The following is a 27,966-nucleotide window of genomic DNA, read 5'->3' as shown; positions in this document are numbered from 1 at the left end:
TATCCATTATAGACAAGGATTTGGGAACCACCGATCAAGGTATCCTGCTATCGGAGGAAGACAAATAGAGGATGTTTGCTCCTTGGATCCACTCTGTTATCATCAAACCGGTTAAGTTAAAATTCAATCACCAATATCTGAAAAGAAAATTGGAAGATCTATGGAAAATCTCGGAACCCTTTTATCAAATTGATCTAGGGATGGGATTTTTTATGGTAAAACTCTTCAAGGAAGAAAGCCAATCGACAATTCTCCATGGCGGCCCCTGGTTCATTGTTGGTTGCTTTATTTCAATCAGGAAGTGGGAACCCAACTTCGTGTCTAGCAGTTCCGAAATTGACTCAACTACCATATGGATCAGGTTACCCCATCTCCCTACGGAACTATATGATGCCCTCATACTTCAACGGATGGGCAACAAAATTGGTCTATTGTTGAAGGTGGAAGCATGCACTTCAGCCGCGCTAAGGGGTAGATACGCCAGGATCAGTGTCCAAATCCCACTAAAAATGCCGGTAGCTGCCTCAATATCCATTAACCATTATATTCAGCCCCTCCTCTACGAAGGAGAGGGCTTTCTATGTAAGAAATGCAGACGTCTAGGCCATACGACATCCATATGTTCATACACACTTAGACCAAAGCAAATCAAGAGCAAAGGAGATGGAGCCTCAATGGAAACCACCACTAGTGGACCAGAGAACAACACTATATCTGAAGATAACTCCCAAGACTGGCAGACTGGCCATTTTACCAAGAAAAGGAAACTGGACCAGAAAAATCATCTTACCAATGCTAAGGAAACATCCATCGTCAAGGTTAAAACCTTCGATGTGATGTCAGGTAAGTTCCTAAACCCTAGATTACCGGAGGCAACACCGGAGAAGTCTATTGCACCTTCTTCAGAGGCCTCACCCTTTGGGCCGGCCCAAGGCGAATCTCCAATCTATTCTATAGGCAGAGCCCCTTGTAAAATGAATTATGGGCCCTCTAAAGTGAAAGACCAAATCCTGAATGTAATAGGGGGCCCCAACCTAAACACTCTGTATGGTGGAAGCCCAATTACCCTAATTCTTCTAGGCCTCTAGCCAAGACCCATCTGGGTCCTAAGAAACTTGACCCAACTTCCCAAAATACTTCCCTCTCTAAAAATAATTCTTCTTCTTTACAAAAGGGAGTTAAAAAAAAGACTTCACTAATGGGACCCCCATGAAACACGTGAACTAGAGAAATCATGAGAATTCAAGCACAACTGCGGGAAACCTTTCCACTTCCTGCAGTGATGTGATTGAGAATGTCTCAAGCTTGGATAAAGCATTTAATGTTGGTGGTGTTCCCTATGGGAAAACCCTTCAGCTGCCTTTTCTCGCCCCTTCTCACTCTTTATATACTTATACTGAAGAGAACAAGGTTGATCTTCCTCAAGAAAGCAATAATGGACTCCCCAGGCCCCAACCAAATTACCATCACCACAAATCCACTATCCTCCGATCATCAACCAACTTCTTAGTTGGAGGTATGTTTCTCCAATCAAACTGTACCTCTCTACCTGGAATGGGAAGGGAGATAAATCACCATTCTCATCCAGGACCCTCAATACCTTGCTCTACTGGCTACGGTGAGCCTGAACCAAGGACATCAAATATTTGGGTCCAATGTCTGGATGGCTACCCTATTTAAGGTGATCAATTCACCATTCCAGGAGAAACTGAGCACGGAATCACTAGCCAACATCATGACCCAACTCAGTCTGGGATAATTTTTCTTCCCACCTCACAATCCTGTAATGATGCTCTTGGGACCAGCTTTTGTACCACTCATTGGGGAGCACCCGACCTCTCCCATCTAATCTCTATCACCATCTCAGCCCTCAGTCTTCCCTCATCTCACTCTGGAAAGGGTAGAGAGATTGAATGCGCTAGAAGCTCTAAGAGCAAGTAATAAGGGCATAGAGGACTTCTTATCTCAGCTCAGGGTGCCAAGAACAAAAAATCTTAATCTAACAGAGCCTCTAAGTCTAGATTTCACAAAGCCAGTCCAGGAGATTGTGATCATCCTGATCCCCCTAGGGTTAGTAGGCCTAGGCATAAGAATAAATACAATAAGCCCTATGAGAGAAGAGACCCTCAAGGTCATACTAGCCTCACTCAACAGACAAAGAAGAGCCCCCTCCCTAACATCCACCTCCAACCCCAAGGGGAAGGATAAGGTGACTGCAGCAAAACCTCACCACCCCCTTTACTCAAAGATAAAGAACTACATTGTGTGGAATTCTAGGGAAGCAAAGAATGCTGAGTTTAGGAAGCACTGCTAAGCCATGGTTAATGTGCACCAGCCATGCATCCTGGCTTTGCTAGAAAAAAACATGACTGTTCACCAGGACCTCTGTGAAGAACTAGGATACCACAACCACATCCAGTCTGAGTCCAATGAAAACTCAAAAGGGATTGTCATCATATGGAAAAAGGACTCCATCTCTATAACCTCTATCTCAATTTCCCCTCAGGCTATTAATGCCAAAGTTAATGTTTGTTCTCCTCCCTCATCTTGGTTTTTTAGTGTCATTTATGCCAGCACTGATTTTCAATCTAGGGTTGATCTCTGGGACCAGCTCTATTCTTTCTCTAATACCTACATATCTCCTGAAGGTAAGAGCTGGCTAGTGGGGGTAATGTTAATGAAGTCCTCAAAGCCTCTGAGAAGTTTGGAGGCTCCAGGATTAACCTCAATAGGTCTAACCTTTTTATGAACTGCATTAACAATTGTAATCTCATATACCTAGGCTTCAGGGGCAGTAAATACACTTGGTCTAACATAAGATATAAGAACAGGCAATGCCTTATCCTTGAAAGGCTGTATAAATGCCTTGCTAATGATTTATGGGTTCACTTGTACCCTGAAGCTAATATCACTCATCTCCCTAGAACCCACTCAGACCATTTCCCCCTTCTCATCAATCTTAGCTTCACTCTTACCAATCATATCAATCCCTTTAGGGTGGAATCTATGTGGCTCACTCATCAAGATTTCCCTAACCTGATAAAAGAGTCCTTCCTTGACTGTCCTTACATCACTATGGCAACTTTTGAGTTAAAAGAGAAGGCTAAGGATTGGAATAGACTCATTTTCGGAAACATCTTTAAGAAAAAAGAAACATTTTCTTGCAAGGTTAGCTGCCATCCAAAACTTTCCCAATTACCCAACTAGCCCCTTTTTCCATAGGCTGGAGTCAACTCTCTTAAAAGAGTTCAACCATATCCTCACCCTAGAAACTAAATTCTGAAAGCTTAAGTCCAGAATCTCCTGGCTTCTTGAAGGGGATGCCAACACCAGGTTCTTTCATACCTCTACTCTCAATAGGAGAAGAAGAAATAAAATCAATTCTCTTATTGATGACAGTAGCACTTGGCATTACCATCATAAGGACATTGCCAATATGGTTTCTTCCTATTATGCCAATCTTTACACTACTGAACACACCCTATCTTACTTTGCTACCCAACTTAACCTTTCTGTGGGAGGCATTAACTCCCTCAGCCATGACTTCCTTCAAGAAACCCCCTTCTTGGAGGAAGTCAAAAGAGTTGTCTTCTCCTTCAAGCCCAACAAAGCCCATGGGCCTGATGGCCTACACCCTTTTATGTACCAAGAATTTTGGGACATTTTGGGCCCCCCGAGTTAAATTCTACCAGGAGACCTTTGCCTCCTACTCTATGGACCCTAGAGTGAACTCCACCTACCTCTGCCTGATCCCAAAATATAGAAATGCTATCTTTCTCAAAAATTTTAAACCCATTGGCCTTTACAACACCCAGTATTAAATAAGCACCAAAATCATAGCTACCAGGATGAAGCCTCTTCTTGCTAAATCATTGGCCCAAATTAAGCCAGCTTCATGGCTAACAGAAGGGCCTCTAATAATGTCATCATTTTCCAAGAGTATGTAAGTCACTTCTCCAAGATGAAAGGTAAGAAAGCTAACATGCTTCTAAAAATTGACCTTAAGAAATCTTTTAACAGGATGAATGGTCCTTTATTAGGCAAGCCCTAGTCTTTTTTAATTTCTTACAAAACCTCATAAATCTTATCCTCTTTTGTATTTCTTCCTCCTTCATCTCCACCCTGGTAAATGGGTGAAAAACTCCTAGCTTTAACCCCTCCAGAGGCATCAGGCAAGGGGACCTCTCCCTATCTCTTCATCTTTTGTATGGAACTGTTATCCAAAAGAATCAACTTTGAGGTTGATACCTTTCATTGGACACCTTTATCCATCTCTGATAAGGGAAACCCTGTGCCCCTCCTCTTATTTGCGAATGACTTAACCCTTTTTGCTAGAGCTGACTCTACCAACTGCCTTACCATAAAAAGGATCCTTCATAGTTTTACCTCTCATTCTGGGAAAAGAATCAACTTTACCAAATCTAAAGTCATCTTCTCAGCCAATTGCAAACCTGAGGATCCAAAAAACCTCTTCATTATTCTGGGTATTCATCTTTCTACCAATTTTGGTAAATATCTAGGCTTTTCCATCTTCCACAAAAAGCCTATGAAGGGTGACTTTCAATTTCTCATTGACAATTTGAATAACAAGCTAGCTGGGTGAAAAACTAAATTCCTTAACAATGACAGGTAGTGTAACTCTAGCCAAATCCTTCTTGGCTAGCATTCCTAACCATGTTATATAGTGCATCCACCTCCCTAGCAGTATTCATAAGCTCATTGATAGAACCTAAAGGAACTTCATCTGGGGCACCACTGATACCAAAAAAAAATGCACCTTCTTGGGTGGAATACCATCACCCTTCCCAGAAAAGATGGTGGTCTTGGCATACAGAGAGGTGATATCAAGAACAAAGCTCTCCTTTGTAGCTTGGGATAGAGAATGTACTCTAACCCCTCCACCCTTTGGGCCAATACCCTCATTTCTAAGTATGGGACAAGGGGTAAAACCAGCAATAAGGGCTCTAGAACTTAGCAGAGCATCTCAAACTGCTGGAGGCTTTGCAGTGATGCCTTATTTTGGGCCATCATAGATGGTACCAAAGTTAGGGCCTGGGAGGATAGATGGGTTCCTGGAATGCCCCTTCTCTCTTCCATCATCCAAGGGTGCAACACAAATCCCCCTAATCATATCATGGTCAAATACATCTAGAAGGAAAGGAGTTGGGACTTCACTCCCCTACCCATTCAAATTCCTCCCAACATTACCCACAATATCCAAAATGTTTTCCTCCAGAGCCCTCACCTCAAGCAAGACACTCCTCTATGGAGACTCTCAAAGGATGGCACCTTTTCTTGCAAGAGTGCCTATTATTGTATCAACAACGTACAAAGGCATCCCCTCAAGACCCACTTATCTTCCAATTGGATATGGCATCTTAGAATCCCACACAAAGTCAAGACCTTCATGTGGCTCATGCACCACAACAGCCTCCCCACTAGAGTCACTCTTTGCAAAAAAGGATTGACCATCAATAACGCTTGTCACTGCTGCAATACAGATCAGGGGGACCAACACCACATCTTCTTTGGGTGCAACCTGGCCAAGATTTTTTGGCACCACCTTATCCAAAAATATAAAGGGAATATGCATCTCAATATTTCCATGTTTGACACCACCAACTGGACCTCCACTTGAAAAACTCTTAGAAATGAAGACTTCGACCCCAACACTCCCTGGGGTACCCTTCTCTCTTTCTGCCTCTGACACCTCTGGAAGACTAGGAATACCAATAACTTCCATAATTCTAACCCCCATCCATGCTTTAGCATACCTCATGTTGAAGCTATGTAATATCACCATCTAGGTAATACTAACATCCCTCATCCCAAATCCAACATCACCATCAAATGGCTTCCCCTCACCTCTAACCTTTTAAGTTCAATACTGATGGGTCTTGTCTTGAGAACCCAGGTAGGGGAGAGATAGGAGGTTCATCAGGAATGGTCGAGGGGATCGGGTAGTAGGTTTTAGCAAGAACTTTACCCATGCAACCAACAATCTCATGGAGATCTTGGCCCTGAAAGAAGGCCTCAATCTGGCCCTAGGCCAGAATTTGAAACCTTTAGATATCTGTATTGATTCTATGGAAGTCATTAAAATGCGGCACCATGGAAACTCACTCTATAACTCAATTATATTTGAATGCAAATCTCTACTAAAAAACTCAGGAAATCTTCCAGTCTATCACACTTATCGGAAGCAGAATAGAGTAGCGGACTGGATGGCGAAACAAGGCTCGAAGTCAGATTTTTTTGACAAGCTACATATTTTTGCAACTCCTCCAGCTAGTGTAGGAGTAGTTTTTGGGGAAGACTTCAAGGGGAAATCCTTCTCCCGAGTTGTATCCAGTAATGGAAATACTTATCCAAACCCATATGTTTTTGTACCTGATTAGTTTCTACTTTGTAAAACTTTAACATCGTTTTTACTTTTAATGCACATCTTCTTTACCAAAAAAAAAAAAAAACTTCTTAGTTATGCATAAATTATTCTATTTAAATTAATAAAATTTATATAAAAATATTTAAAGTTGTTAATATGACACGTAAATAATTTCTCGAGTCAATAAAATTCTTTTATATTTTTTTAAAATATTTACCGTTGTTAATTATTGTGATTCATATTACTTTTCACATAGTAATTATCAAATATATAGTAAAATATTTTAATTTAATCATTTTTATTTATAATATTTTAAATACAATTTTGTAAGACAAATAAACTTAAACAGAAGAAAAAATAAAATTTCTCAAAATAGACCCCTACTAAGCAGGTATGTCGACAGAGTGGACTATACTCAAACAGCTTCACTCTCACTTCTTATATAGAAAATAGAATAAACATATGTTTATTCTTCCGCTTCTTCTCACTCCCCTGCTTCGTCTATGGACATGTTAAAATAATTTAAAATTCTAAAACCATACTACCCAATAGCATTGAAGCTGTGGCCAAAAGGTCGAAAGTTAAGAGATTTGACAAAGTCGCCTCTTCAGTGTTCTTAGCATCAAACACGCAATGTTTGAATCAGCTTTCATAATGACTTGAATACTTGCAGATAGGCATGCCAATGATCAGATATATAGTTTGATAGTTTTTTTAAATTAAAAAAATATGAGGGTTGAAAGTTATCAGACAAAGAGCTTATGAAAGAGCTATCATATGTGTTTATGAATTTACCAAGTCATTCATCGAACGATAACTATTTTTATTACGAGGGTGGAAAGTTGTCAGACAAAGAGTTAATGAAAGCGCTATCATATGTGTTCATGAATTTACCTAGTCATTGATCAAACTATAACTAAGTCATATTGCCACCACTAGCACTATGAGACGAATTAGTCGACAGAAGTTTTCTTTAATTAAAATGCATAGGAACAAAAAGCATTAGATGTGATGGAAAAGCTCTTTCTATTTTTGTTCTCTAACTAAATCAAATTTTCAAAATAAAAGTTAAGAAGTTAACTTCCAGCCATGTACACACACAGCAGATTTACTTGATAATTATTAGTATTATAGTGAAAAATGCAGTTCAACAAAAGAAACCACATGAAGATGAAACCGAAGTAGCAAATTCACTTTTGCTCCTAAAGCTGATTCAGCGTAGCAGAAAAATAAAACACCAGAAAGAAATAGAGAATTAAATACATGAGGAAAGAGAATTTAACTCATTCATCCCTTCACTGCTAACTCAAGTTCTTAATTAAAAAGTGAAAGTACAATTACCATGAAAAAAATCGTAGGTACAGTTTTAAACTATCTTGCACCTATCCACTTCACCAATTAATAAAGGGAAAAGGACGACATTACCGGTCTTACACAATCCTAGTTGGTAAGTTGTCTATTTCTACTCCTTTTCTTCGGCATTTAGACCCCATCTAATCTTGGAAAGGATATACTTGCTATAAAGTTGGTGTCAAAAGAAAAACATACAACTCCTATATATGGGCACTTCCCTCGGAGAAATCATGGACATTTCATAGAATAGTCATGAACTTCTCCCAATTGAACCTCTTTTGAGTTAGTTTGATTAGTATTACTAATAATTTAAGCAACAATTTCAGATTTTTGTACAACGAAAGAGAGAAAAAAGAGCCTGCACACAATAATTAACAAGATCACTAGTAAATCGGCATCAGCACAGGAATCAAGAAATAAGAAAACATTTCATTTAGCATAGCCCTCCGGTACCGTGCTGAACCAACACACTAGAAGCATTCAAGAGTTGAAGTGTCTCACCTCAACCAAAACTCCACTTACTAGTTCTGTTAAAATTCACACTTTCCAAACCAAGCAGAGAACGTGAATCAATCTCCAGACCAACCTGACAAAATTAAGTGGAGTGGAAAGACAAAAAGGGGGAACAATCACAACACGAGCAAAAGCACGGATATTAAGCTAATATTTCTGCTTGTTTAAATATGAAAGCCACCAAAAAGTTTGTGAGCATGAAAAATTGCTTAGACATGATGTTGATAAGAGTCCATAGCGTCTGGGCCAAAGTTTACTAAGAGCCTAAACCTACCGGCTACCCCGTTAGAACACTAAACATCACATACTGAATTGAGTCTACAAGACCAATGGAACAGAAATGTTGCTAACCCCTCGTAAAAGTTTCCTTGGGGTGAAACCGATGCATATTACAGAATTTCCGGAATCATTACTAGCCCCAGACAGCAACTGATTTCGTGACCAATTTGTAGACACCAAAAAAAAATTCCTGAACAACAATGAAATCTATTCTCTTTTACTGCAACTGCAAACATAACATTGTGCTGTAAAAGTAGAAGATATCTTCTGAATATGTAAAACTGTGCTAGTCTTGTACAGTTTCTTTAACAACCTTTAGTAAATTCAAAGCCAATGTGCTATTTAAATGACAACCTGAAGCCATGAACAGATGTGAAATCACAAAGAGATGATTCAATTTCTGAAAACAACAAATAAGATTATGTCTGCGCTTAGAGCTTCAAAGCACCTTTTGCCATCGCGAGTGCTCCTTCATAAGTTTGATTTCCTCCAATAAACCCACTCATATGGACAAAAACACAACCAGGAATTCCTGTTTCCTTGGAGAGTTCATCGTCTCTTAAACCTCGCCACTGAGATGGAAGGAATTTCCTGCTCTCAAATCTGTCAGGAGCTACAGCCACAGCTTGCACTCGCCAACCCTTGCTCCTATCATCCTACATATCATGAAATCAATGTCACTTTATGCTTTCCTCATAAAAATAGAAAGAACATTGACAAACTTAATTCTTTCAGGGAAACATTGCATATCTTTAGAAGCTGTGTGGTTATTAGCTACTCTCTTCCAAGACAATAACACTGGAAAGTGTAGCATTTTTTCATTCGTATGATATTGAAAGTAAACAATAAGGCAGATCTTGATGGAGCAATTTACTCCAAAAGCACACTTCTTCAATGTATCCAACTGACACAACCAGAAAGTATTCAGGGGTGATAAAACTTCCAGAAGCGACCTAAAAGACAACCCCCACACTGTAACCAATCATGCTCCTCATTTTTCCACTCCTCACTTAAAAGAACCCAAAAAACAAAGAATTTAAACAAAAAAACATGACAAACTATGTGGCACATAAAATGGAAAAAGATTGAAACAGCAAAGGACTCAGGCACCTGATATAAAACATATTTGATGGGTGGATCAATCTTCATCTCTTCTTCCAGCTCAAACAAATGAAGCTTCCACTGTTAGACAGGAAAGTCAAGATTAAGAATTCTCTGTACAGACTCGCACAAGTGGTGAACAATATTTTTTTCAAGATGAATAATTCCATCAATTAAATACACTATGTGGGTACAAACTGGGAGAGTGGCTAATCTAACCCATCATACATGGAATATTTTTTTTCCACCTAAAAATACATGAAACACAAGGAACCTTTTTATACCACTTAAGGGATCTGGTTATTAAGGAATAGCTTTCCATTTCTTTCACATTCCAAACAAGTCGAAAGATGCATAATGATGATTGTGTCTATTTCTTCATCAAATCATGTGTCCTACAACTCTTGATTGTCTCCTCCACAGTCCTTCACATTCAGACCGGACGATGAACATGCAAGATTCCGCAACTGCATAGTGATTTTGCAGTGTCTCATCTTCCATTCTATGGCTACTTTGAATTCCTCTAGGGAGTGATAAAGATCATAGATTTCCTCTCGAACGGGATGGCAACACTAAATCTAGAACAGATTCTTGCAGGTCATACTTTTCATGGCTGCCTTTCAAGAGGAGGTCAGAGATTGTACGAAAGGACTTAGCATATGGTCAGTGTCTTCCATAATTTCTCTACAAAATATTATCTCACCACAATTTTCTTCCTTGGATTATTCGCAGTCAATATTGAATCCCTCATGGCACATCAAGTGAAGAAAGCTATTCTTTGGTGCTATTATTTCAACATTTAATTTCGCACCTCGTTCCTGTCCCACTCTCCGACTTACCCCATGAAATATGATTTTACCGACATTTTCACCATCCCCTCTGTTGGTTTTAATACTCTTAAAGGAAAATAAAGCAACAAGGAGAGCCAAGAACTTAGTGGCTGAAAATAGAGATCGAGTTCGAGAAGAAGAGACGCAAGACGCAGAGAAGCCTTTTTGTTTTTTGGAAGTGAAGTTGCGTATATTTTTTTATTATCAACTCTAACTTAAATAGTGCTATTAAAACTGAAAATGGATCAAAAATTACCAATAAAGCAGTCCTATTTGCTATTCTAAAAATAAAAAACGATTAACAGTTTTCTACCAAAAATAGAAATTCCAATTTGACTAGGAGTCGTATGTAAAAAGATTGGAGAAAAACAAAAAACAAGTCACGTGCATTATTCCTTAAAACAACTTTTAACACTCCTCCTTGCTTTAGAAACTATCAAATTTTGGTTAACTATCTCGGGATCTACTCCACACTTGATAACCGAAAGTGACCTTGTGAATAAATCTGCAGATTCGTCTTTGGGAATGTAATGAACTAAATTCACTTCTTGTCTTGAATGCAATCTTTGATTATTAAATCCTTTTGGTATGTCTTCCTGATTCGTTTTCATCTTGACTTTAAACCTACCCGTTTTATTTTCCTGAAACATAGATAACTCCTCCATGTTTCAATTCTCTTAGGAACACTGAAAGCTCATTTAAACAGAGCAGGTTCACATTTTGCTTGTGCTTTTACAATTAGATGATCATCTTCTAATCTTTTAAGCCTATGATCTTTTTCATGTTCTACAGAAATATTTTCCATTGGATCAAATGAGAAATGTTTACCTCTCATAAAGTTTAAAACTTCTTTTCCAGCACCATCATTGATGAAGCAATGTTTATCCTCAAAGGATACTTTGTATTCTTTTTCTACCAACTGACAAATACTCGACAAGTTTTGATAAATATCAGGTACACAACGAACATCTGAAATTGTTTTATTACCTGAACTTGTTTTTACGGCAACAGTTCCTTTTCCTTCAACAAGAATATGGTCACCATTCCTGATCCTAACTTTGAATATTTTAGTAAACTTTAATTCTTTAAACAAACTCTTATTATAAGTCATGTGGTTGGTGCAACCACTATCAATCAACCAAAATTTTGTTGAAAATTTACTTGAGATGCATATTGTAACAAAAATATGGTCTTCTTCTTCATTGACCACATGTGCATCTGTTTCATGGTTCTCAAATTTGTTTTTGCAAATCACTGCTTCATGGCCAAGCTGATTGCACTTGCTGCGCTTCGCATCTGGCCTTTTCCAACGTCTGTATGGTGGATGAACCATTTTCCACAGTGCTTACAAGGTGGATAATTTTTAAAAATTTTAGCCCTGCTTTGAGTTTTGCGGCTGGCTACTAAAACTCCTTCAACCATACCATCATGCCTCATAAATCTCATTTGCTCAAGTGCCAGAAACAAATTTAACAACTCTGCCAAGGTAATCTTGAACAGACCTTGTGTATTTCCAAGGTAACTATACATGCTTCACATCTTTCGGACATTGTAACAAGAATTTTTTCAACAATTCTTGAATCTTTAAATTCAGTGCCTAGTAATCTTACTTGGTTAATAATGTCAAGTAATCTGTCTGAGTACTCTTTGACTGGCTCGGAATCTTTCATTCTTTGCAACTCGAACTCCCTTATTAAATTCAGTACTTACATTCCTCGAATTCTTTCATCTCCAGCATATTCTTTTTTCAGATAATCCCAAATTTCTTTTGATGATGTGAGAGACATAACCCTTGTAAAAATAGTTGTTGAAACAGCAGCAAACAGAGTTGCCTTCACCTTAGACTTCGTGATTTTGTTTTCCTTGTCACTCTTGATTTGTGCTGTGGTGGGACTATTTGACAGCGGATTAATTTCATAATCTCCTTCCACAGCTTCCCAAAGATCAAGAGTCCCTAAGTTTTCATTCTGACAACCTATAATTGATAATTTTCACCATCAAAACCGGGTGGAGTCATTCATGGAAAACTATTTTCAAAATCCATATCTTCACCACAGGTCCCTCAAGAAAAATAGTTTTGGATACCAGTTGTTGGTTTTAATACCGTAAAGGAAAAATAAAGCAACGAGGAGAGCTAAGAACTTAGCAGCTGAAACCAGATATCGAGTAAGAGAAGAAGAGACGCAAGACGCAGAGAAACCTTTTTTTAAAGTAAAGTTGCGTATATTTTTTATTATCAACTCTAACTTAAATAGTGCTATTACAGCTGAAAGTAGGTAAAAAATTACCATAATAAAGCAATCCAATTTGCTATTCTAAAAATAAGAAAACGACTAATAGTTTTCTACCAAAATAGAAATCCCAATTTGACTAGGAGTCGTATTTAAAAAGACTCGAGAAAAACAAAAAAAAAAAAAAACAAGTCACGTGCATTATTCCTTAAAGCAACTTTTAACACCCTCCTCCACATCATCCTATCCTCTTGGCTCTCTCATACTACCATTGAACACCATGACTTGGATTCTTCACAAAACCTGCAATGCGTTTTTACTTTACAAGTAATACACAAGAAACTGGGGGAAGGAAATACCTAATAGACTGGTACTTTCTAGCGATGAATTATAAGATACTACAACTTAACAAGATGCAAGAGGAATTTGTTACTCCCATAAAGTGCATAAAATTTACAGATTTAGTAAAAATAGAAAAACTCCACCTTTCCTGGCATACAAGTGCCATAAAAAAGCTCATATGTCATTCAAAAATTATCCATACATATTTAGTCACAATGAGAGCTAGGAAATTGATGAAGGTTTTTTTTTATAAGAAAAGAAAGTTCTAATAAATAGTTCCTAATCTTCATTTACATTAGCCACAGAAGTCGAAAACTTTTGACCTTTAGCTATAAACAAAGCAATCATAATGATGCGCATGCCGCCAGAAGCAAAAAGGCTTCAGGCTAAGTATTCAATACTTACTGGACAAAATGTAGACCAAACTACAATCTCTCCACTAGGATCAATTTTGTGTCTTGAAGCAACACACTCCACTACGATTGAACGCGCCGGTAACCATGACCTTGCATAATAGCGGACACTCTGTGTATACACAAGCAGGTAAAGAAAGTGAACAATAGGCTTATTTCAAAACGTGTCTTTCAGAATAAATCAAGCTGATAAATGTATTGGGCAAATGACCAAAGATCGTCTGGCGCCAAAAAGAAGCGCAACCTGAGAACCAGTAAGTATGCTGGTAAACTTCATATAAACAGCCAAAGAAAACAGCAAGAGGAAACTTTTTATCTCTTTTGAGAAAGCCTTACATCCAAGAACTCACTGCCAGCTAAATCCATTGCACGTTGGAAAGCTTCATTCTCCCTTTCAGAAGACTGATCAGGTTCAGTCCAGTCCAAGTTTAGTTTTCCAACTCGAGAGGACAAGTGGGTATTGTTTACATATCTTGGTGGCTGGTCCGTATCGTACTGATTGATTCCATTATCTATCGCATCAATTGCCTGTACGCGGTAAGCAAAAATACTAGGTTTACTAATATTGGAGACACGTTAGCTTGATCCTTAAATAATATCACATGAAATCAGTTCCCCGATGCAAGATTTTAATAAGTAAACAACAATAACAACATACCCAATGTGATTCCACAAATGGGGTCTGGGGATGGTAGTATGTACGCAGACCTTACCCCTACCTTTTGTGGGGTAGAGAGGTTGTTTCAAATAGACCCTTGGCTCGAAGAAGAGATTTTATTAAGTGAAACTTGAAAATATTTGTAATAGTATAAACAAAAGAAAAATAAGAATCCAATCACAAAATAGATTCAGTCGAGAGATCAGAGAGATCAGTTAGCGGGAAATGAAAAGAATCCAAGAAAAAGTTGTAATTTATCATAATTGACCCTCACCTCCATGAAGCTCTTGTAAACAGCTAGAAACAACCTATGCACATCTGGATGCTCTTCATCAACTTGGAGCTCTTTTGCAATGATCTCCTTTCCAAAATGCTAAGAAACAAAAAAGGAAAGTAAATTGCAATTGAAAGGAATATATGCACTTAACAAACATAAACTAGATCTAAGTGATTTTCCAGCCAAATTAAACGAGCTTGGAATTAGATATATCTAACCAACCATCAACATGACAAAAATTCTAATGAACACGATAAAATGAAATAGATAATGTATCGCAGAATCAACCGAGTCGTGACTAGGATGAACCTTTAATAGAATTTAAGCTCATTAATAATAATCTCTGTAAATTCAAAAGATTTAAAATATATCTAGTCAATCATCAATCTAACATTTTATCCATAAAAGCTCAATGAAATGAAATAACTACAGTATTTAGGCACTTTGAATGTGCCTTTAGGAGAAATTGCAATGACTGGGCACTTGGCTTATTTAGGCACTCGGTAACTCTAAACGTCAGGAACGGAACAGAGAAACTGATTTGGATGCCACAAAATACAGGTATTTTCACAGTGAACTGCTAAAGTTTATGTTATTCTCCATAAATTTGGGGCATTATTCTCCATAAATTTGGGGCAGCCTTCTTGTTCATGGCCATTGAAACAGATCTGGAGGACCAAAGCACCTTACAATCATACAATGTATCTTCTTTTTGCTGAGTTCTGGCTTATGAAGCAGTACTTAGACAAAAGTCTTTACAAGGATAGGTTAAATACTTTCAATAGATACCTACTTCGTGAATGAAATCTGTTCTTCAACACTTCCCGAGTTAGTTGGGTGATGCCAAGAACTATAGAGCAACTTTTACAATGCTGGACTGCCAAGGGCATCGAGAAGGGGAAGCGGAACATTTGGAAGACCATTCTTGCTTGTGTTTGGTGGATGATTTAGAAGGAGAGGAACCAAAGATGTTTTGAAAGCAAATGTTAACATTCTTTAAGCATAGATGTATTTCCTTTTTGGATTTTTGGTGTAAATTAGAAGATGCTAATACAATAGCTAGGATGATAGATTTTCTCAGGTTCCTACAGTAATTCTATGGAATTGAGATGTTTGTAAGTTTTTGGAGGGCGGTGATTAGATATGACATGGAGCAGCTTCAGCTTACCGAAGAGATGACCCTAGATAGGAAGGTGTCGAGGAGGCGGATTAGGGTAGAAGGATAGTAGGAATGTGTGTATCAGTGCTAGTAGGTAGGAGGACTTTGTTATCCGTGTTAGTAGCTATAGAACTAGTATTTTTCAGAATGTTGTATTGTTTGTTGTATTACTTGGCGAGTCTTGTTTATGGTATTATTGGGTGTAGTAATTTCTATTGTAGCTTGTACTTTTACTATTCCTTTTCTAGATTGTTTTATCTAGAGCCGGGGGCCAATCGAAACAACTTCTCTATCTCACCTCTGAGGTAGTGGAATGGACTGTGTACACTTACCTCCCCAGACCTCACTTGGTGGGAATATACGGGGTATGTTGTTGATGTTGTAAGTTTTTGGCACACTTGTTTGTGCTCCATTTATACAACCTTACCATTCTCCAAAAGAAACCCATTATCCCAATAGGTGCATACATAACTCTACCGACATGACTTGGGAACATGACTTGGGCAAATGGGAAAATGTCACCTAAACTCTTTTGGTCTCTTGTGGGGTTCGAACGTTAAACTCTCATGGTTTCTTTTAAAAGAATAAAAATTGTATCAAACTCAAAAGCTAACTCAAGTAGCGCGGATTGTCCATGACTATATTACAAAACTACAAACTTTACACTTCACCGATATAGGATCCTAACATTCTCCACTACATATAGGGGTGCTCATCTTAAGTGTGAAGGAGACCTAATATTGGTAGACCAACAACACAAGGGGTTTGCTTTGCTACCATGTTGAGAAAATAGACATTCAACCTAACTTAAATCCAAAAGCTAGCTCCAATGGTAATAATTGTTCCAAAAATTACAAGGAGACTACAGCCCATACACTTGATGATACAAAAATCAGTCAACACATAAAAGAAACAAGAGAACAACAACACTATAGAATCAAATGCCCCACACGGCTTCACTAGATTAAGAGATAAACAACAAGATTACAAGATATAGTGGATAGATAACTTGACATAAAATATCCTAGAATCTAAGAACCCTAACATGTATCAAATGAAGGACCCTAAGACTAGAAGATATCATCACCAAGTTCTTACTTAGACCAAGAGGAACTCAATGACCTCAAGACCCAAGTTTCTAGCCACATGACAACACAAGTGTAACCACACTTCTTACAAGTTTCAGGTTCCCCTCAAGAGAAGATGGAGAGAAGCCTAAAATATTACAAGTCTTGTGAGAATAATAATAATGACCAAGGCACCCTTGGTCCAAAGAGGCGGGTTTGGAGTGTCATTCTAGGCCCTCTTCACACTTCAATAAGCGTAGCCCCTTAGATGTATTTACAATACACTCGTACACAGCCATATTCATAAACATGCCTTGGAGTCTTTGTAACTCCCGAGCTTGGCTACGTGTGAATGGTCTTGAGCTAGTGGCACCCGTATCATCCTCTCCATCTTGAAGGGAATTTGACCTCAAATTCGATGCTTGATCATCCTCAACCGTGTCAATGAGAGAAAGGTCACACACATTGAATGTGTTGTGTACTTGATGATCTGGAGGAAGGTCAATCTTGTAGGCATTGTCATTGATCCTTTCAAGCACTTGAAAAAAACCATCACCCCTCGGCATCAACTTGATTTTCCTTTGAGAAGGAAACCGATCCTTTCTAAGGTGCACCTATACCCAATCTCCCGGTTCAAGAACAAGCTTCCTTCTCTCTTTGTTGGCCTTCTTTGCAACCTCTTGATTTTTCTTCTCAAGTCGTAGCTTCACTTTCTCATGCAACCTTTTCATGGCTTCGACCCTTTTGCTTCCATCTAAGCTTATCACAAGATCACTTGACAAAGGGGTTAGATCAAAGGGGGTAAGGGGGTTAAGGCCGTATACACACTCAAAGGGTGTCATACCCGTACTTGAGTGTATAACACGATTGTAAGCAAATTCAACCAAGGGCAGGTGATCATCCCAAGAAGTCATTTTACCTTTAACCATTGAACGTAGCATGGAACTCAAGGTTCTAGTCACTACTTACGTTTGGCCATCAGTTTGTGGGTGGCAAGAGGTTGAAAATAACAACTTCGTACCAAGCCTACCCCACATCGACCACCAAAAGTGACTAAGGAACTTAGAGTCCCTATCACTCACAATGGTCCTCACAACACCATGCAATTTGACAACATTTTCAACAAATAAAGAGGCCACACTAGATGAATCTTCACTTTTAGAACATGGAATGAAACGTGCCACTGGTCAACTACAACAAAAATACTATCCCTACCTCTTCTAGTCCTCGGCAATCCTAACACAAAATCCATAGATATATCAAGCCAAGGACGTAAAGGAGTGGGAAGCGGGGTATACAACACTTGAGGGAGGAGCCGAGACTTAGCACTCCTACAATCCATACATTGGCCACAAATTTTAGCAACATCCTTGCATATCTTAGGCAAATAGAATTGTTCCTCCAAGATTCCTAGGGCCTTATCAACCCCGAAGTGCCCCATTAGGCCACTATCGTGTGTTTCTCTTACAAATAACTCTCTACAAGAACTAGAAGGAACACACAACCCTCTTCCTTTGAATAAATAACCATCAAACTTGGAGTAAGGATTTGATCCTCCATCCATGAGCCACTTCTCCCAACCCAATTCTTCACATTCCCAAAAAATAGGAGCAAAGTGAGGGTCCTCGGGATACAATGGTTTTAGGCTCTCAAATCCCATCAACTTAGAAGACAAGGTTGAAACAAGTACATGTTTCCTAGACAATGCGTCGGCAACCACATTTTCCTTACCCTTTTTGTGTTGAATAACATAAGGGAAGGTTTCTAGGAATTCAATCCACTTAGCATGCCGTTTGTTGAGCTTGTCTTGGGCCCGAAGGTGCTTCAAGGATTCATGGTCCATTCGGATCACGAATTCTTTGGGCCACAAGTAGTGTTGCCAATTACCCAAAGCTCTAATCAAGGCATATAACTCTAGATCATAAGTGGAATAATTTAGAATCGCGCCCTTAAGCTTTTCACTAAAATAGGCAATGGGTTTAAGGTCTTGCATCAAAGCAGCCCCTATACCTACCTTATAGCATCACATTCAACTTCAAACATTTTATCAAAGTTGGGTAATTGTAACAAAGGTGCAAAGATAAGCATAGGTTTCAAGGCTTCAAAGGCTAAGCCTTAGCTTATTCATCACCTTACTTGAAGGGTTGACCCTTTCTAATGACCTCGGTCAAGGGGCGGCAATGGTGCTTAACCCTTTGACAAACCGCCTATAAAAACTAGCCAATCCATGGAAACTTCGGACTTCACTAATGGATTGTGGGGTTGGCCAATTTTTAATTGCGTCTATCTTGGATTCATCCACTTCGACCGTTATTTAACTCACAACAAAACCCAAGAAAACAACTCCATCAACACCAAAGGAGTACTTTTCAATATTAGCATACAATTTCTCCTTTCTAAGGACGTCAAAGACACTTTGTAAATGCAATAAATGCTCATCTAGGGACTTGCTATAGACTAAGACATCATCAAAATAAACAACAACAAACTTTCCAATGAACGGTTTCATCACATGATTCATTAACCGTATGAAAGTGCTTGGGGCATTTGTTAGGCCGAATGGCATAACCATCCATTCATAGAGACCAAATTTGGTCTTGACGGCGGTTTTCCACTCATCACCGGGTTACATTCTAATTTGGTGATACACACTCCTAAGATCAATCTTGAAAAATATACAAGAACCATTCAACTCATCAAGCATATCATCCAATCTAGGAATAGGATGGCGATACTTTACCGTAATTTTGTTGATGGCTCGGCAGTCCACACACATGCGCCATGTTCCGTCTTTCTTTGGCACTAGTAACACCGGAACCGCACATGGACTCATGCTCTCTTTGATGTAACCTTTGTTGAGAAGTTCCTCAACTTGACGTTGAAGCTCCTTAGTGTCCGTAGGGTTACTTCTATAAGCAGACTTGTTGGCAATTGTGATCCCGGCACAAAATCAATTTGATGTTCAATACCCGGAAGTGGGGGTAACCCTTGCGGAAGTTCTTTGAAAAAGACATCCTCATAATCCTGCAAAACAAAAGAAATAGAAGGAGAAATAAAAGAATTAGATGGGTTAGTGTTAAAACAATGAGCCAAGAGAAGCATAGGTGTGTTCTCATCATGTTCCAAGAAGAGTTCTTTCCTCCTAGCCAACATCACCACATTACCCTTGCCCTTTAAAGTTGAGGCCCCCTGGGGTTCCTTTATTTTCCCACTCTCAGATTCTCTCATTTTTTCACTCTCAGGTTTCTTGCCCTTTTCCTTCAACTCTCTCATCTTTTGATGCAATTCATTCCCTTGTGATGGCAAGAGAGGGTGAAGTATGAACTTTCGGCCATCCATCTCAAGGGAGTACTGATTGGTCCTCCTGTCATGTTTGGTAGACCTATCATATTGCCAAGGTCTACCCAACAACAAGTGACATGCTTGCATTGGAATCACATCACAAAGCACTTCATCATAGTAGTTTCCCACCTTAAACCGGATTACACATTGCCTTGTGACTTTCAATTCTCCACACTCGTTCAACCATTGTAACTTGTAAGGACTAGCATGTGGAGTAGTAGGTAGTTTCAAGAAATTCACCATAGTGGCACAAGCAACATTTGCACATCTCCCACTATCAATCACTACGGTACACACACCTCCTTTGACAAGGCACTTAGTATGCAATAGATTCTCCCTTTGGCTAGGATCATCTATTACCTTACTAATCATGGCTCGTCTCACCACAAAATTTGGAATTAGACACTCACCCTCTTGCGGCCAAGTATCTTCTCCATCATCATCTTCTTGCACATCATTCTCATTGTGTTCTTCATCTTGAGGCTCGGACTCATTCTCCTCAGCTTCAAGACCCACTTCCTCTCCAAGATAGTATAACCTTCCTTCCCAAGGATCACATTTCGTCGGTTTGGACATTTTGGACATTCATTAGCTTTATGTCCCCAACCTTGGCACTTGAAACATTGGAACCTCTTAGGATTAGGATACTTGTTTCCATCTTGTCTTGGAGGGTATTTTGGGACTGTATTGGGCTCGGGTTGCCTTGCATTGGCGGGTTGGTCCCTGTTCTTGGCCAACCCGAGGAGGATTGAGCCATCTCCTTGTATCTAGGCCAACTCGAGGATGATTGTCCCCTTGCCTTGTATGTCGATCTCTCTTTGAGCTCTCTTTCAATTTCTAAGGCCACTTGAAAGATACCATCAATGGTATCAAACTTGTGAAGAGTCAAGTGAATGAAAATTTCCTTGTTCAATCCAACCTTGAACCGAATGATGTCATGACCAACTTGTTCCCCCCGATGATCAACCTGCAACATGAGTTGTTGAAACTCATCATAGTAGGCCATAACACTCTTGCTCCCTTGCCTCAAATTGTACAACTTGGCAAGGAGCTCATGTCTATAGCTCTCGGGTAGGTATCGTTGCCTCATGAGATACCTCAACCTAAACCAAGGTGGTGATTGCCCTTCAATCAACTCATTCCCAAAACGTTTTGACATATTCCCACCAAGTGTTAGCATATCCCTCAAAATGAGCCACAACATAGCAACTTTTCTTTTCCTCCGAGATATCATTAACTTAAAAGATCTAGTCACAAGATGATTCCCAAGCAAGGTAGGCCTCGGGGTCACTTCCTCCTTTGAAGATTGGAAGACTCAATTTGATGGTATTGATGCCTACATCCCTATCTTGGTGGCGGTTCACTTGTTGGTTCCATGGACCAACTCTTCCCCCATGTCCTCGATATCCCCTTTGATCCATAAGGCCTCCTCTCATCTTCTCCTTCTTCATATAAACATCATCATACACTCCATACCCTTCATGTTCCTCTCTACCATATGCCTCAAAGTGGACGGGACGATTTTGGTTAAGTGGGACTTGGTCTGGAGGAATTGGATTTAGTGGCGGTGGTGGCCTTTGGTTGAGTGGAGCTTGGAAGGGAGGGTTCAGATTTAGTGGAGGTAATTGACGACCAAGCCCTTCTTGTGGAACTTGGGGAGATTGGGAATGGAATGGTCTATTGGAATCTCGGTTTTGAGGGAAAAGAGTAGCTTGGCTTGCGGCATTTAGTGGAGCTTATGGTGGATTTAGCATTTGATTTAAGGTCTCGGGAGTGAGGGTAGCGGATGAGTTTCGGTCATGTCCACTTGAAGAAACATGTTGAAGTGTAGAAGGGCGAGAGTTCCTTTGACTCTCCACTTGTTCTAACCTCCCACTCATGGTTGACATATCCCCCTTCATTGTTGCTAAGTCCCCTTTCATTATTCCAAATTTCGTGCCCAATCTTTTAAGTGTTCGGGTGATAGCCTCAAGAGAGGCTCTCATAGTCTCAAGAGTATTGTTATCCACGGTTTGAGACGTGGTTCCTTCCATTGTCAATGTGCCTAGATGAATACCTACAAAAAAACAAACAATTAGTTCAAAAGAGCCTCACCACACTCACTCTTTGTATCACCTCACACTTAGTTCCACGAGTGTTGTAAGTTGGCTAGTAACCCGTGAGTATTCAAGGGATGAGTATGCTCTTGTCCGGAGTAGATTCTTGTTTGAAGACACAAAGAATTCTCGTCGGACTAAAACCAAGAGTTACAACGAATTCAAAAGATAAAAGCACTCAAGAAAACATAGACACGAACAATGCATTCAAGGACTAATTAACAACCTAGTAGGAGTTTACTAGTTTGTTAATTAGTTCTAGGATCAATTAACGTAACCAATGATCAACAATTAGAAACTAAGAATCCAAATTTAAGCTTAAAGTTGACAAGTGAACAATACAATGATGACGTGGCAGTCCGCAATTGGCCTCGGTTTTAACCAAATTTTATTCACCAATTTGAAGTTTTTTTGTCAATTCACAATTTGGAATGGATGAAATTGGTATTGGAGGGAGAACACAAGACTTAGAGCCATTTTCAAATTCAAACTCAAAAAGTGACTTGTACTAGTTCCTCAAAACAAGGTCCTTGAAATATGGAAAGTGGTTGAAAAGTGGTTGTCAAGTCTATGAGGGATGTGATCAAGTCCTTTCACCAACAAGCTTTACAACTTTATCTTTCACCTTTTTAGATATATTATGCACTTTATGTTGGTCAAGATATGAGAAGATGTGAAGAACAACAAGAACACAACAACTTTTCAAGAACAACAACAATGCAACCAACATCCAACTCCAACCTTCAACAACAAGTCACAACACACGGCCAAACTTCAAGTTCACAACAACAACATTAACAATATAAGTTCAAACTTTAGATCTAGACACTTTTAGTGTTAGTGAGAAAAAAACCAACACTAGAAACACTCTAGACAAACAAAAATCTACTAGATCTAGTCACAACTTTCGGCCAAGACACTTCAAGAGCACAATCACTTCTAGGCCAAGATGAACAACACAATGTTACTACTTTTGGTAAGATCTTCCCAAGATTTGATTTTGTTGGAACAAAATCAAGTCTTGAGCTTTGATACCAAATGATACAAAAATCAGCCAACACACAAGAGAAACAAGAGAACAACAACACTATAGAATCAAATGCCCCACACGGCTTCACTAGATTAAGAGATAAACAACAAGATTACAAGATAAAGTGGATAGATAACTTGACATACAATATCCTAGGATCTAAGAACCCTAACATGTATCAAATGAAAAGAGCCTAAGACTAGAAGATATCAACACCAAGTTCTTACTTAGACCAAGAGGAACTCAATGACCTCAAGACCCAAGTTTCTAGCCAAACAATAACACAAGTGTAGCCACACTTGTTACAAGTTTCGGGTTCCCCTCAAGAGAAGAGAGAAAAAAGACTAAAAAATTACAAATCTTGTGAGAATAATAATAATGAACTAACTATGGAAATAACCCTAATATGTTTTATATATGGTGGGTTACAAAAAGAGTGGTAAATGACCAAGGCACCCTTGGTCCAAAGGGGCGGGTTTGGAGTGTCATTCTAGGCCCTCTTCACACTTCAATAAGTGTAGTCCCTTAGATGGATTTACAATACACTCACACACGGCCATATTCATAAACATGACTTGGAGTCTTTGTAACTCCCGAGCTTGGCTCCCGTGTGAATGGTCTTGAGCTAGTGGCACCCGTATCACTTGACCCTTATGGGATTCTACAGTTATCATTTCAATTTTATCAACTGCAAGACCACGTTCTTGCTAAGAGAAAGATGCCATATGGTCTATCATAAGTTTTTGGACATTTCGCAATATCTATACAAAAAATCATCAAAAGCTCGCCATGTCAAGTACAACAAGGCAAACATTCCATGAAAAATAATCTAGACCCTTTTGTCTCTCCAATATATAATTAAATTAAAATGTAGGCTAAATACATTTCCATCCTAATGATGTTCTTCACAATATCATAATTGTGGCCACAAATACTACATGGAGAAAGATACAAAATGTCTGCTACATAAGGCTCTGGTAACTTTGAAGAACAAACTCTTCCCTAGGCCTACTTGTTTTCTCTACTCCCATTCATATGTGATGTACATAGAAAATCCATCTATTTTAAGATCCAGAAGAGTAATTTTTGCTACATTTTATTTTGAGAATGGATGAGTAACCCACCTACATGTTTACTCTTAAGAGTCTTTGCAAGAGTTACCACAAGAACCAAATTTAATTTGCAATAGTCCAAGAAACATGAGCTTCCTATTAAAGAGCTTACCTCCTACCAGTGTTCAGTGAAGCGTGATGCAGAAAAAAGCGACAAGGCTCTGCATCATGCATTATGAGATGCGTGATGCGATGCGACCGCATCATTGAAGTGATGCGCAATTTAATAAAAAAAAATACCTATAGAGCATTCAAATAGGAATTTATGACTGAAAAGACCACAACAACTATATAATCAACAATAAAGAAAATATATTTAAGCAAAAGTTCCAATTGAACACCAACAAATCAGTTCAAAGCAAAACAAACCCAAAGAAAGAAGAAAAATCAAATCTAAATTAATAATGGTTTAATCTAAAGCTCTTCTAGTTCATTAAGATTGTCCAATTCTTCTATTCCTTAAGTATCAATTCTTATATTCCGGTCTTTTCTAAAACTTCTGACTTTTTTTAAATTTAAAAATTACCCATAAAAAAAAAATCACTTCCAGCCCTTTTTTCCAATTTAAAAATTGCCAAAAAATAAAAAAATCCATAATGCGATCGCTGTTAGGATTTTTACCCCGATTTTCTTACCAAATTTAAGTTTTACTTTTTCTTATAAGAAAAATAAAAGTAACCATAAATACTTTTACTTTTCCTGAAAGGAAAATATAAAATTTTTCCATATTTGGCTAACCTCTTTCTTGGAGGAAAGGTTTTGGACATCTATAAATAGAAGACCCCCTTCTCATACCATAACACAATAGCATCCACAATATAATCATTAAAGAGTCTTTGTTTAGGGGGAGATTTCTCCCAATAGGTTTAATGTTTCTTGATATTAGGTTTTATAATATGTAGGCCGATTGGCCAAAACATATAATAATTTTATACTTTTTAGTATTGTTTTCTTTGTCGTTTGATTTATTGTCTCAAGGTTTGCAAACTTTAAGCTTCCGCATGACGCCCTCTCGATTTCGAACCCAACAAGTGGTATCAAAGCCTATGGTTCAAAGATCCAGTGGTTTGGTAAAGCGAGGTTGAAGACAAGTCCAAGGCAGTTCTAATTAATTTACAATCAATTGGATGATAATGACGATTTTATCCAACTACATGTGGAGAAGATATTTCAACCATATTTTCAACAATCCTGCTATCACATCTTTAAAAATAAAGCTCTCTTTTAGCCCTATTTAAGGCTCCAATATTTTTAACCCAAAAGGGATAATATATTTTTAACCCAAAAGGGCTCAATTTTTAAGCATGACAAGCAGCAGAGATAAATGAAGATTATGTGAAGAACCAAAATTATGTATATGACATGAAGAAGGCGGATCAAGTCAAGAAAATCAAGCCAAAAAGGAGATATTTGTTAGGATTTTTGCCCCGATTTTCTTATCAAATTTAAGTTTTATTTTTTCTTATAAGGAAAATAAAAGTAACCATAAATACTTTTACTTTTCCTGAAAGGAAAATATAAAATTTTCATATTTGGCTAACCTCTTTCTTAGAGGAAAGGTTTTTGACATCTATAAATAAAAAACCCTCTTCTCATATCATAACACAATAGCATCCACAATGTAGTTATTAAAGAGTTTTTTTTGGAGGAGATTTCTCCCAATAGGTTTAATGTTTCTCGATATTAGGTTTTATAATATGTGGGCCGATTGGCCAAAACATATAATAATTTTATACTTTTTAGTATTGTTTTATTTGTCGTCTGATTTACTGTCTCAAGGTTTGCAAACTTTAAGCTTCCGCATGACGCCCTCTCGATTTCGAACCCAACAATCGCATCGCTGTCCACATCGCATTGCATCACGCAACAGGGCTTGATGCATCCGCAATTCTCAGATTGCACCGCATCAAAGATGCGACTCGCTCAGAGCCCGCATCGCATCGCATCGGCGCATAATGCGGTGATGCGGTCGCATTTTTGAACACTGCCTCCTACTCAACAAACAAGTTCCTTTAACAAGAAAGTGTATGCTTAAGGACACAGAAAATGACATGTACTTTCTTTGCCCCTGTCCCCCTCCAAAATGAATACACGTCCTCAAGCCTAACAGCAGACCTCTGTAATTCAACCATTTTACCAATCTAAGGTGCACACATTAATTTGCATCTTTAAAAACAGCAACATGAACTCCTAGATATCTACCTTGGAAATATCTAGACAAACACAGTTGGAAATTGAAAATAGAAAGACGTTACCTTGTAAACAAGACCAGCACTGCTAAGCTTAGTAGTGAATCCATGTCCAAAGACTTCTTCAAACCCTTTTTGGTGATGATCATAACGGTCTCGACTAGGATCATAAACTCCACCAACATCAAGCACAGCATCAAGCGTTTCTAACAACTTCCATTTATTCAAGAATTTCATCAAACACATCACCCTACTGCACATCTCCCTGTATACCTCAATACCACAAAATGCAACTTAAAAACTTACCTGTGTATCACGAGTACGCACAATCTGAGCATTGTAAAAATTTTTTGTAAGACGAATCATGAAGCATCCAAGGGCTTCATCACAGTGAAAGCTACCATGGTGAGTACCTACTCTCTTTGGGGAAACGTGGGCTGAAGGGGAAGATACAGGTGAGAAAGAAGAGGAGTAAGCTGTAGCCATTAGATAGAATGCGAGAGGATTTTGGTGTTTGAGGAAGTTAAAGGTGAAGGGTCTAGGGTTTTGGAGTAAAGCTCTTGTAAGAACAGAGAACATTTCTTTTACCCTTTCTTTAAAGGCAGAATTTGATAGGTCGACAGTTAACTATGATAGGAAGAATAGTTGCAAAAGAGCACCTTAAAACATTAGTAGCCTATGAATATAAAATTGTGAATTTTGAAAATAAAATAGTATCTAAAAATTGAAGTTGTATTTAGATATAAACTAGATGTGGAAGCCCGAGCGGGCCCAATGATATTGCAAGGAAGACGTTGTATATTGACTTGTAGGTTTCGTACATTAAACCGTAATTGTTACATCAAAACATGATTGTTACATCAAAACGTAAAAACAAAGTATTAGCATGTACGTTTCATACATTGAAGTGTGATTATTACATAAAAACACAAAAACTTTGTTTATGCAGCCTGACTTTGTGATCCTGGTATAGCCAAGCAAAATTTCTTTGTACATGTCAAACCATGTGATGAAGCTGGTAGAGGCCACCAAAATGTAGTTGTAGTCAACTATCACAGAAAGTTTCAGAGAATCGACAAGTTGCAGTTAAGAGGAGGAAGATGACTGCAGTTACTTAAATGCATTGAGTATATATAAAGAGAGATAATGTAATAAAAGGGGAGGATAAATGTTGTACTTACCTGCTGAGATTCAGATGCAGTGAATGCTGGATGCAAAATGTCAATTTTCTGCAATTGTACATATTTTTAAAAAATTTCACTTGGGTAGAATAGTTGAAAGTAGTAGTTCAATTCTTTGTAATGTATATGTCATAGCTGTTGAACTTATAACATTTAACTGATGCGAATACAATTCACAAGCACAGGAAAATTACAAATGCAAATAATTAAGTGATATAACAGTAACCCCATAGTAGATAATATATAAAGATTGGAACACAATAATCTCAATATGAATCAGGGGTTAAATAACTATAGCAAACAAACCTTAAAGAAAGTTGATAACAAGGAATATGTTGTAAATATGCTTCAAGAAAAGATTGAAACAATCACAGTTGCGGGTAGAAGCTGATAAGTATATCGTGAATT

General features: G+C 38.4%; 2 protein-coding genes across 3 annotated transcripts; one reads left to right on the top strand and one right to left on the bottom strand.

Moving 5' to 3' along the window:
* The first annotated feature begins 200 nt into the window (after positions 1–200).
* On the top strand, positions 201–2,357 carry LOC124897989. Its single transcript, XM_047411606.1, has 2 exons — positions 201–843; positions 2,278–2,357. The coding sequence occupies exons 1-2, from the start codon at positions 201–203 to the stop codon at positions 2,355–2,357; spliced, it is 723 nt and encodes a 240-aa protein (XP_047267562.1).
* A 6,364-nt stretch (positions 2,358–8,721) lies between these two features.
* Positions 8,722–27,095, bottom strand: LOC107867933 (MYG1 protein). Of its 2 annotated transcripts, XM_016714427.2 has the most exons (7): positions 26,684–27,095; positions 26,444–26,590; positions 14,380–14,478; positions 13,784–13,975; positions 13,440–13,559; positions 9,641–9,712; positions 8,722–9,186 (listed from the first exon to the last, which is right to left on the bottom strand). In XM_016714427.2, exons 1-7 carry the CDS (start codon positions 26,954–26,956, stop codon positions 8,962–8,964), a joined length of 1,128 nt encoding a protein of 375 aa, XP_016569913.1. In that variant the 5' UTR covers positions 26,957–27,095; the 3' UTR covers positions 8,722–8,961. The 2 variants fall into 2 exon arrangements, with proteins under 2 accessions (XP_016569913.1, XP_047267946.1); XM_047411990.1 differs by lacking the exon at positions 13,440–13,559 and having other exon boundaries at positions 26,684–27,078.
* Between the last annotated feature and the right edge of the window lie 871 nt (positions 27,096–27,966).

The sequence above is a fragment of the Capsicum annuum genome, chromosome 4 (assembly GCF_002878395.1).
Source record: "Capsicum annuum cultivar UCD-10X-F1 chromosome 4, UCD10Xv1.1, whole genome shotgun sequence".
Lineage (NCBI taxonomy): Eukaryota > Viridiplantae > Streptophyta > Magnoliopsida > Solanales > Solanaceae > Capsicum > Capsicum annuum.
The sequence above is the reverse complement of the archived record's forward strand: the minus strand, read 5'-3'. Positions and strand labels throughout refer to the sequence as shown.